The sequence below is a fragment of the Anser anser genome, assembly GCF_964211835.1.
Source record: "Anser anser genome assembly, chromosome: Z".
NCBI lineage: Eukaryota > Metazoa > Chordata > Aves > Anseriformes > Anatidae > Anser > Anser anser.
In genome coordinates this window covers 40,861,240-40,873,704 of record NC_139723.1, presented here as the reverse complement: position 1 = coordinate 40,873,704, position 12,465 = coordinate 40,861,240, and the positions used below count along the sequence as shown (strand labels likewise).

Sequence of the window (12,465 nt, the reverse complement as noted above, 5' to 3'; positions counted from 1 at the left end):
GAAGAGAAAAAAATCACTTTACTGTACAGAACCTCTTAAAGAAGTCAACGTGTACTTCTGGAGTCACTTACAGACATGACTAGTTTTAAAATTTAGCATTTCTTTATGTTGTTGATGCCCCGTCATTGGAACTGTTTAAGTCCAGCTTGGATGGGGCTTTGAGAAACCCAGTCTAGTAGATTTCCCTGCTCATGGCAGTGCTGTTGGAATTAGATGTTCTTTAATGTCCCTTCCAACCCCAAATATTCTGTGGTTCTATGATTCTATTATGTAAGCCAGAAAGTTGTCTAGTGTGTTCCAAGACATTTGAGACCTTTGAATGGTCTCACTACTCCACCCTCTGTTATAACCAGAAAGGCTGACGAGGCGTAGGCGGAGCCAGCAACGCCCCTCTACCCTGATGTTCAAAAGCAGCCCCTAGGGAGTGTGAGCGACCAGGAGCACAGCGAACAGGACAGGCAAACAGGGCGTGGTGCATCAGAAGGGCGGGGCACGACAGTTTGTGCGGCAGGCAGTTCGTGCGGGCAGGGCGCGCTCAGGCAGGGCAGAGCATTCCACCCCACCCATAGGAACAACTTATCTAACGGCTGTCTACCACTAGCTAGGCCACAATGGTCTACACTAGGCAGAGAGTTCTCTCTAGAAAGTCTGTAACCACCCAGACTGACTGCCTACTCAAAAATGCAGCAGTTCAGGTCTCTGGATGCAGGGAGTGTCTGAGCCTGTTGCTGCCATCTGAGGGAGGCAGAGATACTGTGTGTGTGAGGTGTGAGCAGGTGGATGACCTGGTCCGCCTGGTGGCAGAGCTCAGGGAGGAGGTGGAGAGGTTGAGGGCTATCAGGAAGTGTGAGCGGGAGATAGGTGGAGCAACTCCCTGCAAGGCCTGAAGGAGAGGTAACGGGGTGAGACACCCCAAATGGGGGTGGACCCCCTGCCTTGTCGCTGTCGGGCAGAGGGAGGGGACCTAGGAGTTGAGGAGGAATGGAGACAGGTCCCTGCTTGACCTCGCAGGCAACACCCCCCCGCCCCCGCCACTGGCTCCACCTTCCCAGGTGCCCTTACACAAGAGATTTGAGGCCCTGGAACTTGAGAGACTGGTGGGTGAGGATGAGGTAGAAAGTCTACCCAGGAGGATGCCTAAGGCGAGGAAGTCAACTTCACATCTCAAGACTGCCTCCACCAAGAAGGATAGAAGGGTAATCGTTGTAGGCGACTCCCTTCTCAGGGGAACAGAGGGCCCTATTTGTCGACCTGACCCTACCCGTAGGGAAGTCTGCTGCCTCCCTGGGGCCAGGGTCAGGGATGTGGCCAGAAAGATTCCCAACCTAGTTTACCCCTCTGGTTACTAACCTCTTTTGATAGTCTAGGCTGGCAGCGATAATACTGAAGAGAGAAGCCTGAAGGCTATCAAATGGGACTTTAGGGGACTGGGATGGTTAGTGGATGGAGTGGGAGTACAGGTGCTGTTTTCGTCCATCCGTACAGTGGCAGGGAGGGGTACCGAGAGGACACGGAAAGCCCATCTGATTAACACGTGGCTCAGAGGCTGGTGCCAACACAGAAATTTTGTTTTTTTTTGACCATGGGGCGCTTTACTTGGCACCCGGCCTAATGGCCGCAGACGGGTCCCACCTATCTCTAAGGGGAAAATGGATCCTAGCCCAGGAGCTGGCAGGGCTCATTGAGAGGGTTTTAAACTAGGAAAGAAGGGGGACGGGGCTGAAATAAAGCTTGTTAGAAGTGTGCCAGGGAGAACAATGGAAAGGCTGGGGAGAAGGCAATGGCCCAACTGAAGTGCATCTACACTAATACACACGGCATGGCTAAAAAACAAGAGGAGCTGGAAGCCATTGTGCAGCAGGCAGGCTATAACTTGGTTGCCATCACTGAAACGTGGTGGGACCACTCTCATGACTGGAGTGCTGCAATGTCTGGCTATAGGCTCTTCAGAAGGGACAGGCAGCAGAGAAGGGATGGTGGTGTGGCTCTCTATATTAGAGAGTGTTTTGATGTTGAGGAACTTGAGGCTGGGAATGATAAGGTTGAGTCCCTCTGGGTTAGGATCAGCAGGAAGGCCAACAAGGCAAGCATACTTGTGGGGGTCTATTATAGACCGCCAAACCAGGATGAGGAGATGGATGAGGAGTTCTACAGGCAGCTGGCAGAAGTTGTGAAATCATCAGCGCTTGTTCTCGTGGGGGACTTCAACTTCCCAGACATATTCTGGAAGCACAACACAGCCCAGAGATAGCAGTCTAGGAAGTTTCTGGAGAGTGTGGAAGATAGTTTCCTGACGCAGCTGGTTAGTGAGCCTACAAGGAGAGGTGCCCTGCTACACCTTCTGTTCACAAACAGAGAAAGACTGGTGGGAGATGTGGTGGTTGGGAGCTGTCTTGGGCAGAGTGACCATGAAATGTTAGAGTTCTCTATTTTTGGCGAAGTCAGGAAGGGGACCAGTAAAACCGCTGTCTTGGACTTCCGGAGGGCAGACTTTGAGCTGTTCAGGACACTGGTTGGCAGAGTCCCTTGGGAGGTGGTTCTGAAGGGCAGAGGAGTCCAGGAAGTCTGGGCACTCCTCAAGAAGGAAATCGTAATGGCTCAGGAGCGGTCTGTCCCCATGTGCCCAAAGACAACCTGGCGCGGAAGAAGACCAGTCTGGCTGAACAGAGAGTTGTGGCTTGAGCTTAGGAGAAAAAAGAGGATTTATAATCTTTGAAAAAGAGGGTGGGCCACTCAGGAGGACTATAAGGATGATGTAAGGCTGTGCAGGGACAAAATTAGAAAGTCTAAAGCTCATCTGGAGCTCAATCTGGCTACTGCCGTTAAAGATAACATAAAATGTTTTTATAAATACATCAACACAAAAAGAAGGACTAGGGAGAATCTCCATCCTTTACTGGATGCGTGGGGAAACTTCGTTACAAGAGATGAGGAAAAGGCTGAGGTGCTTAATGCCTTCTTTGCCTCAGTCTTTAGTGGCAAGACCAGTTGTTCTCTGGATACCCAGTACCCTGAGCTGGCAGAAGGGAATGGGGAGCAGAATGAGCTCCTCATAATCCATGAGGAAATGGTTGGCGACCTGCTACAACACTTAGAAGTACACAAGTCGATGGGGCTAGATGGGATCCACCCAAGTGTACTGAGAGAACTGGTGGAAGAGGTGACCAAGCCACTTTCCACCATTTATCAGCAGTCCTGGCTATCAGGGGAGGTCCCAGTCGACTGGCGGCTAGCAAACGTGACGCCCATCTTACAAGAAGGGCCGGAGGGTGGACTCAGGAAACGATAGGCCTGTTAGTTTGACGTCAGTAACGGGAGCTCATGGAAGAGATTATCTTGAGTGTCATCACACGGCACTTGTAGGGCAACCAGGCAATCAGGCCCAGTCAGCATGGGTTTATGAAAGGCAGGTTCTGCTTGACGAACCTGATCTCCTTCTATGACCAAGTGACGTGCTTAGTGGATGAGGGAAAGGCTGTGGGTGTGGTCTACCTAGACTTCAGTAAAGCTTTTGACACTGTTTCCCACAGCATTCTCCTCAAGAAACCAGCTGCTCATGGCTTGGACTAGCATACCCTTTGTTGGGTTAAAAACTGTCTGGATAGCTGGGCCCAAAGAGTCATGGTGAATGGAATCAAATCCAGTTGGAGGCTGGTCACTAGTGGAGTCCCCCACGGCTCAGTACTGGGGCCAGTCCTCTTTAATATCTTTATTGATGACCTGGATGAGGGGATCAAGTGCACCCTCAGTAAGTTTGCAGACGACACCAAGGTAGGTGCACGTGTCGATCTGCTTGAGGGTAGGAAGGCTCTGCAGGATGATCTGGATAGGGTGGACCGATGGGCTGAGGCCAACTGTATGAAGTTCAACAAGGCCAAGTGCCAGGTCTTGCACTTGGGGCACAACAACCCCAAGCAGAGCTACAGGCTGGGAGATGAGTGGTTAGAAAGCTGCCTGGCAGAGAAGGACCTGGGAGTATTGTTTGACAGTCGGCTGAATAAGAGCCAGCAGTGTGCCCAGGTGGCCAAGAAGGCCAACAGCATCCTGGCCTGTATAAGAAGCAGTGTGGCCAGCAGGTCTAGGGAAGTGATTGTCCCCCTGTACTCGGCTCTGGTGAGATTTGGGCCCCTGGCTACGAGAAGGACATGGAGGTGCTCGAGAGAGTCCAGAGAAGGGCAATGAAGCTGGTGAGGGGTCTGGAGAACAAGTCTTACGAGGAGCAGCTGAGGGAACTGGAATTGTTCAGCCTGGAGAAGAGGAGGCTCAGGGGCGACCTTATCGCTCTCTATACATACCTTAAAGGAGGCTGTAGCGAGGTAGGGATTGGTCTATTCTCCCACGTGCCTGGTGACAGGACGAGGGGGAATGGGCTAAAGTTGCACGAGGGGAGGTTTAGGTTGGATGTTAGGAAAAACTTCTTTACCAAAAGGGTTGTTAGGCATTGGAATGGGCTGCCCAGGGAACTGGTTCAGTCACCATCCCTGGAGGTCTTTAGAAGATGTTTAGATGTTGATCTTAGTGATATGGTTTAGTGGAGGTCTTGTTAGTGTTTGGACAGAGGTTGGACTACGTGATCTTGGAGGTCTCTTTCAACCTAGACGATTCTGTGTGATTCTGTGTCTGTGTATGTTGTTGGCAACTAAAAAAGAACAAACACAAAAAAAGTACTGAGAAATGTTCCCTCAAAACAGAACTCTAGTCTTTTAATATATTTCACAATAAACTTGTAAGCTTGCAAGTAGCACCAAAGCAAAGGCTCGTTTCTGGGGGAAAAGATAGCCAATATTCAAAACGTGATATTTCTCCAGCATCCAAGAGTTCTTTTTATTTATTTATTTATTTATTTATTTATTGGTGGGGGGGGGGGGGGGGGGGTGGCAGGGTAGGAAGAGCTGGGAGAAAGATTTGACCTATTTTTTTCCAGATGAAGGTTTTAGAAGCTACATTTTTTTTAGATTGTTGAAATTCTTTCAGAAAATGAACTGATGAAGTTGCAAATATATCAGATGAGAAACATATATGTAACATGTCATTTTCTACTGCTACATAGACATATTCCAAAAAAAAAAAAACCTACTAAACTTGAGCATTTATACTCATATAAAATGATAGAAATATACATTATTTTGTGAAACATGGGAAATTGGATACACCACCTTAGTTAAATTTGGTCTTTCTTGATAAATGTTGATGCATGCTTACACATATGAAAAAGAAAGCAGAATGGTCATAAGTACAGTATTATCAAGATCTGAATAAGTTACTTATTATTTTGAACCCCTTAATGATTAATAATACTTGAACTAAAACACATTATATAATAGCATATGATGCAAAAGCTAAGACTAGCACTGATAACTTCACATATAACCTTCTGCTTTTTTTTTTTAGTTGATTTTATCCTACTTTGATGATGTCATTACTTGTCTGTTATTATCCATCAATCATGACCAAATTTTCTCCATCCATTCTGCTGACTGAGCTCAGGGACAAACACATTAATGGGAATTTGAAAACCTAGAGCAATGGGATGTAAATTGTTGATTATATTCAGTGTAATCGACCCAACACCTTCCTGTGAATTCTCAACCTTGAAAGTCTGAAATAAATTTTGATAGATGTTTCCATTGGCATTGGTTTAAATATAATGTTGATACAAGCTTTTGATGTTACTATACTAAAAACATGCAAAATATACCAGAGACGTCTCTAATGTTTTATTCATGTAAATAACAGCCCAGATGTGTCCTGCTCTCTGATGGGATCTCCATTGCTATCTCAGAGATGAGATAGTTAATAATAAACATAAGATACATAGTAATTAGGCTAAAAGAAAATTAAGAATATTTCTATTTTCTCCTCTATATTTTACTTCAACCACAAACCAGAGGTAAAAGAATTTCAATTTAATTCAAGTTGTTCCTGAGAAACAACATTTTTGTATATTTTAAATGCAATTTCATGAAGATGTTAAAATAGAAAGAGTACATAAATTTTCAGAACTGATGACTTACATCCAAATTAAATTCAAAACATTTTCTAAATTAAATTGCAATACTTTTCTTGTAGTAAGTAAACATCTTCACTGGTGATATTACTTGTACAATGACTTGCATATGATAACATAATCAAGGTATATGATTGTGGACTCCTCTATATGAAAATCTCACTATCATTAACAGTCATTCTTTGCTGGATTTTGAGGAAGTGTTCAACTATAGCATTAGCAAGAAGTCCCGCATATAGTAATAATAATGATGATGATGATGATGGTGATGATGATGATAATAATAATAATTTGTTGATAAAAATAATAATAAACATTTTGGGGTTTATAAAAATACAGTCTTTGAAGTAAAAATATGGAAATCTGAATTGAGAAAATAAAAGGTTTTGTAAAACTGAGTAGTTTTACAAAGGGAAATATAAAGAATTAATAATTTACATGGAAAGTCACTTTTTTTTTTTTTTTTTATTTCCACTCACTGCCAAAATTGACATTAATAATTTTTAGTCAGTTGAGTCAATATGTGTAGAGGGTTTAATCATGTTTCATGCAATATTTCAGGTTTAGAGAGTTTAGAGGGGAAAAAAACAAAAAAAAGAAAAAGAAAAGACTACACCTATTAGAATACCAATTTCTGTCAAGTTATTTCTGTCAAGTTCTTAATGGCTGATTTAGTTACATGTTGATTTACAGTGGCAGAGACAGTTTCCCAGCTCCACTGGGGTAAAAAATAAATAAATAAATAAAAATTAATACTTCATTTAAAACTCACTTTTGACCTTACACACTTTCCTGTTCATAGATATGTATTTCAAACTTCCCAATGCTTTTGGAAGTGTAATTCTTTATGAGGAAGAAAGCAAAGGAAGCAGGTATCAAGGAGAAGCATTACTATAGAACTTTTACAAGATTTGGTTTTCTGGCAGCAATTATTACCTCTTTTGGTAGTAAAAGTCATAATTATCTTTTCAAAAGGAAAAATAAATAACTTTCATATTAACTCTCATATTATAGATGATTGGGTCTGTCATCTTCAGAATACCTAAAAACTTCACAATCATTTACTGAAAGAAGGAATCCTGAGATTTTTTTAATACAGAAATAACTCTGAACATGCCAATATTTGATCCAAGAATTTTACTTTACAGAACTGACTTAGTTACTTTCATCTTTTCTTTATATCTGTTGGTCTGAAGAAAGGCAAAGAAAGCTGAAGTATTCGTGATCTGGTATTAAAAAAGAAACACAAAATAAAAGGAAGAGGAGTAGTTTACTTTAGAGGAAGAAAAAAAAAATCTTATTTACTTTGATGATTGACAGTCCACAATCTATCCATGCAAATTCATGCAAGGAAACTGAATTTTACATGCTTTCATAAACATGTTTGAATATATTAATGTCGATAATAGACCTACTGAAAGGGATTTGAACTCCTGATTAACTTCTTAAGATGAAAAGAATAAAGTTCAAATGAATATATAATGGCTGCTACATGTATTGTCTATAATCATTAGTTATGAAAAAGTTTTCTCCTGAGATTATTCTATGAAATCTAATGCACTAAGTTCACATGTCGATACATGGGATGGAAACTGTCACTTTTAAAATAAACTAATTCTCCCAGTGAAAGGTTTGTTTCCAAAATAATATATATATATATATATATAAATTTGGTTTTGGTGGTGGTTATTTATTTATTTATTTATTTATCCCCAGATTAGATACTGGAATGGAGAAATGTTGGCCAAGCTTTCTTTTGTTCAGATGTTAACATTCACTCCTTTTTAATTTAATTTCCTATTTCCACAATCAGTTTCCTTTCCTGTAGTGTGGGTAGAGTTCTTACTTTCTCAGTTCAAATGAATGTTTTGACATAGTAGCAGAGATACATTCATAAATAAAATAACAAAACATTTATAAATATTAGCGTAAGTGTGAAAAATCTATTAATTCAAGTCACTCGTTTGGTACTGTATTTGAGTTTGGCTTGATTTTGAGAAGTATTTTAAAGCCAAAAATAAATGTATTTCATACCAGATTTATTTTATGCTTTGTAATTCTGTATTGAGAGCAAGCAGCTTGAGTCTTTTCCTCAAATCTTGTTTCCTGAATTGTAAGAGTGACCCCTAGTGTTTTACTGCTTTTCTGTATGCTGCAAGTCTTTTTTTGCAGCAGTTTTAATATGCCTCCCTGTAATCGACTGATTTAGCTTTGTGCATAGTGCCAAATGCTATTAATGTGCAATTCAATTATCATGGTCTTGTGAAAATGGATGTATTCATAAACTGTACAATGCAGAATGATGAAGAGAATTAAAGCTGTGGCTGGATTGCAGAAGGGTGTTTAACAAGAGGAACTTAGTATTCATGTTTAGGGCTACTCTATGCACTTGAGTATCAAATGAGATATCATTACTGAATGACAGCACAAGATCATTTTTGTGCTGCAGTGTGAACTTCTGGCTCATGGGAGCATGCTTGGTTTACAAACCATCCTTATGCAAAACCCTAGTCTATAGACCCACACAGCACTTCAAACTTCTCTGCCATTGTTCCAATGTTTCCAAGGAGCTGCCCCTGCCACTGGTCTGTAAGGTTATTCCTGAACATTCCTTCTTGCTTTGGCATTCACTTTCTTCCCATACAGACGTTGCTTCTACCCTCCCCATCCCTGTGATTCCTGGCCAGTGCCTTAACAGGAAGGAAATAAAATATGCTCAGTTCAGATAATGAGCATCTGGTATTTAAGCAACTGTTATACCACATGTATGCAGAATTAAATCCTTCATGTTAATGCTGCATCAAAAGGAACAAGAATATCTCAAAACAATTACTAAATGAGAAAAAGCCTTAAAATTAATTTCTTTGTAAGTTATTTTTCTTTTTAGATTTAAAGATGATTAATCTAATTCAACACTGAAACCAAATATTTTTAGGATATACATCAGATTTTTGTCCTAGAGGGCAGATTCTCTTTAAAACTATAATCACTGTCTTTATTTTGCAATACCACCCTACTGGCTAACTATGATTTACTCATTTTTAAAAAAACTTTCTGATGGAACTGATAACATAGTCTTTTTTAGTCATGAATATACAATACTCCCTATGCAAAAAATGCAGAACCCATAAAGTCTTGTTATCCACATTTTTCATTGTTACATTTGTATTGATGTTGAACTGAACAATAATGTCAATCAGAGTTATTTGAGTGCTAGCTTAATTCAGGAGATGCAGATACGAGCTTTCATAATTATAAATTGGTAAAAAACAAGCTGATGCATTACACAACAGAGATCTGCCAGTAATTTCCATGTAAGACATAATTCCTTAGAAAAAGCTGCAATTATAAACAGAAAACAAAAATGCAAATGGGTCTGAACACATATCTCTTAGTAAAATGCTTTCAGATATTCTCAGAATGTAAGCTTTATAAACAGTATTCTGTACCTAGATGTAATGAAAATCCATAGAAGGATTTTATAATATTTTCAGCCTAGTAACTTGCAGGCATGATTTCAAAACAGTAAACATGAATCCCCCAAATAATATTTATTCTAAATGCAAATAAAATATCCTGGAAGTTTTCAAAACACTCTGGATTGAGTTTTAAATCATATGTAGTACTTACATTTATTCCCTGCCACTACCATGTTCCAGTTACGAACAGATATGAGAAACAGCAGCTTCAAGAAGATTTCAGTGACAGAATCCATGTTCACATTCACTAAGGCATCCAAAAGAACCAGAGTATTAGGAAACAGCTGCTCTGTACTTCAGTCTTATTCTTGCCTCTTCTTCTCACTGCTTCCCTCTCTGTCTCTCTTTTCGCAGTGTTTTCCAGCAGGCAGACACCTCAATCAAATGCACTCGGCGTCTCCTCATACATGAATACACACCTCCAAATTTGTTACCCTCCCCCCCCCCCCCCCCCCACCACAGCACAGCAATCCCTGAAGAGCAGCAGCAAGAATCTCTCCTCCAGTTTCACAGAATCATTCAGCGCTAAACAGCCAGGCTACCCTGCGCAGCTCGCTTTCAGGGGCTGCACGCTCACAACGCGTCCTGGACACCCCTTGTGGTGACAGGTAGGAAATGTGAGGCTCTGACGAAAGCCAGACAATACGACAGAGCAACCAGCACGTGAGCACTGAGACACAGCCTCTTGCTGCGTTCTCGCCCTAGAGAGTTCCTTTTCTTTTTCTTTTTTTTTCTTTTTTTCTTTTTTCTTTTTTCTTTTTTTCTTTTTTCTTTTTTCTTTTTTCTTTTTTGTTTTCTTTTTTCTTTTTTCTTTTTTCTTTTTTCTTTTTTCTTTTTTCTTTTTTCTTTTTTGTTTTCTTTTTTCTTTTTTCTTTTTTCTTTTTTTCTTTTTCTTTTTCTTTTTCTTTTTCTTTTTCTTTTTCTTTTTCTTTTTCTTTTTCTTTTTCTTTTTCTTTTTCTTTTTCTTTTCCTTTTCCTTTTCCTTTTCCTTTTCCTTTTCCTTTTCCTTTCTTTCTTTTTCTTTCTTTCTTTCTTTCTTTCTTTCTTTCTTTCTTTCTTTCTTTCTTTCTTTCTTTCTTTCTTTCTTTCTTTCTTTCTTTCTTTCCTTCCTTCCTTCCTTCCTTCCTTCCTTCCTTCCTTCCTTCCTTCCTTCCTTCCTTCCTTCCTTCCTTCCTTCCTTCCTTCCTTCCTTCCTTCCTTCCCTCCTTCCTTCCTTCCTTCCTTCCTTCCTTCCCTCCTTCCCTCCTTCCCTCCTTCCCTCCTTCCCTCCTTCCCTCCTTCCTTCTTTCGGGTGGGAGGCAGGGTGAACTTCATGTGTACTGCTGTTTCTCAGGTATTTTTCAGCTCAGTGATTTTTTTTTTCTTTTGAAAATATTGCAAATTCTGCATTTTTGAATTAAATTTTTATATATGTAGTAGATATTATAAACTTATGAGTGAGAATGATCCGCTTTCACTGAACGAGTGTAGGCTGACTTATACGCTGCTCCTCAGAAAAATAAATCATGAAATATCCTCTGTGGGTTTATTGTTATTAATACTGACTGTTAAGAATTACATTCTCAGCCCCTAAGAGAAAATCCTTGCAATGTAAACATAAGAGTATGCCGATCTTTTCAGAAGGACTTTTATCCCAATATATCCACGTAAAATACATTTTATTTTCTGTTTTGTTTATTTTGTTCGTTCATTTGTTTGTTTGTTTGTTTTTCTTAAAGTGGAAGCTGTCGTTAGCATGTCCTAATGTTTGTAACATATGTACAAACATTTCGTTTGGGAAAGAGCTGGAAAGGAATTTTAGGTCATTACATTTAAATTATATCCTTAAAGTGTTTCTTGTAACACTAGATAAATTGCTGTGTATGAAGAATAACTTGATTATTAGCAAAGTTTTGACACTGATGAGGACAAATGCTGTGCTAAAAGGTCTCATCAGTGGTTCCATTACTGATGCTTCTGAGGGTTTCTACTCTGCAGCATCTTAACATGTTGGAAGAAACTAGGTAAGCAATGCACTGAAAAAGATCATTATGAGTTACTCTGAAGTATACTGTCAACAGACTTAGTTGACAAATGCAGCCCAGTCACACAAACTTTGTCTTCCTACTTCAGGTGTTCTGTTTACGAGCTTTGATATACCATATTTTTCCATCCAAAGGACATCTAGTGTCTGTAGATCAGACACTAGCAAGAGTATTTAAAGTAGTTATGATTTTCCTTCTTGCATATTGCAGAGACTAAAGAATTTAATGCAAATTGCCATATAAGAACTGTTTAGTGTCAGGAAAAACTGTGAGACAGATGAAATGTGAATTAAGCCACAGAAGATTCTGAACTTCAGTTGGTTACTTAAATCAACTTCTAAAGCCTTTGAATCACATTCTGATTCAACAAGAGAAGGAACAGTAAGCTGTGTTTTGGTTTCATAATACCTCAACCAGACTAAGTAGGTTTTACAAAAATAAATAATAATAATAAATCCAATGCTCAGAAAGAAACATCCAAAAATAAAAAGAATGCTAAACAACAAAAAAATACTTTACAAGGTTCTTAATGAATCTTTTAAAATAATAATAGTAATAAAATAACAAATCAGCATGGTTAAGATTAGAAAAAAGTACTTTTAAATGACTATAATGGTTAAAAAGACATAGGGTAAGTTACTATACTGTGCACATTGTCTCCTCTGTATCAATTTTTGATTGTATTAAATAGGCATGGAGAAACTATATCAAAGATAACCTGGATCATCACCTGCCTTCTAGTTCTTCTAAGGCTTCTCTTAAATTTTAAACTCTGTTTCCAGGGTCTAGTTCAGCTATGAAGTAACTTGTCTGTAAACTGTCTTTCTTCATAAAAGAAAGAACAGAAGTTCCATTAATTAATATTGACATTCTAACTAATTTAATATGAGCATAAAAATGTTCATTCTACTGCACCTCAGTTTTAAAGAATATCCCATGGGATGTGCATGTAGAA

The 12,465-nt window shown here is 39.6% G+C and overlaps 1 protein-coding gene across 5 annotated transcripts in view; it reads right to left on the bottom strand.

Annotated features, from left to right (window-relative positions):
- The window catches only part of CNTNAP4 (contactin associated protein family member 4), a 270,899-nt gene extending 260,971 nt beyond the window's left edge, over positions 1-9,928 (bottom strand). For all 5 annotated transcript variants that reach the window (XM_083819196.1, XM_083819200.1, XM_083819197.1 and 2 more), the window contains exon 1: positions 9,638-9,928. In XM_083819196.1, the coding sequence (XP_083675322.1) occupies positions 9,638-9,722 (85 nt within the window). In that variant the 5' untranslated portion in view covers positions 9,723-9,928. The remainder of the gene's footprint in view (positions 1-9,637) is intronic.
- Positions 9,929-12,465: the final 2,537 nt, after the last annotated feature.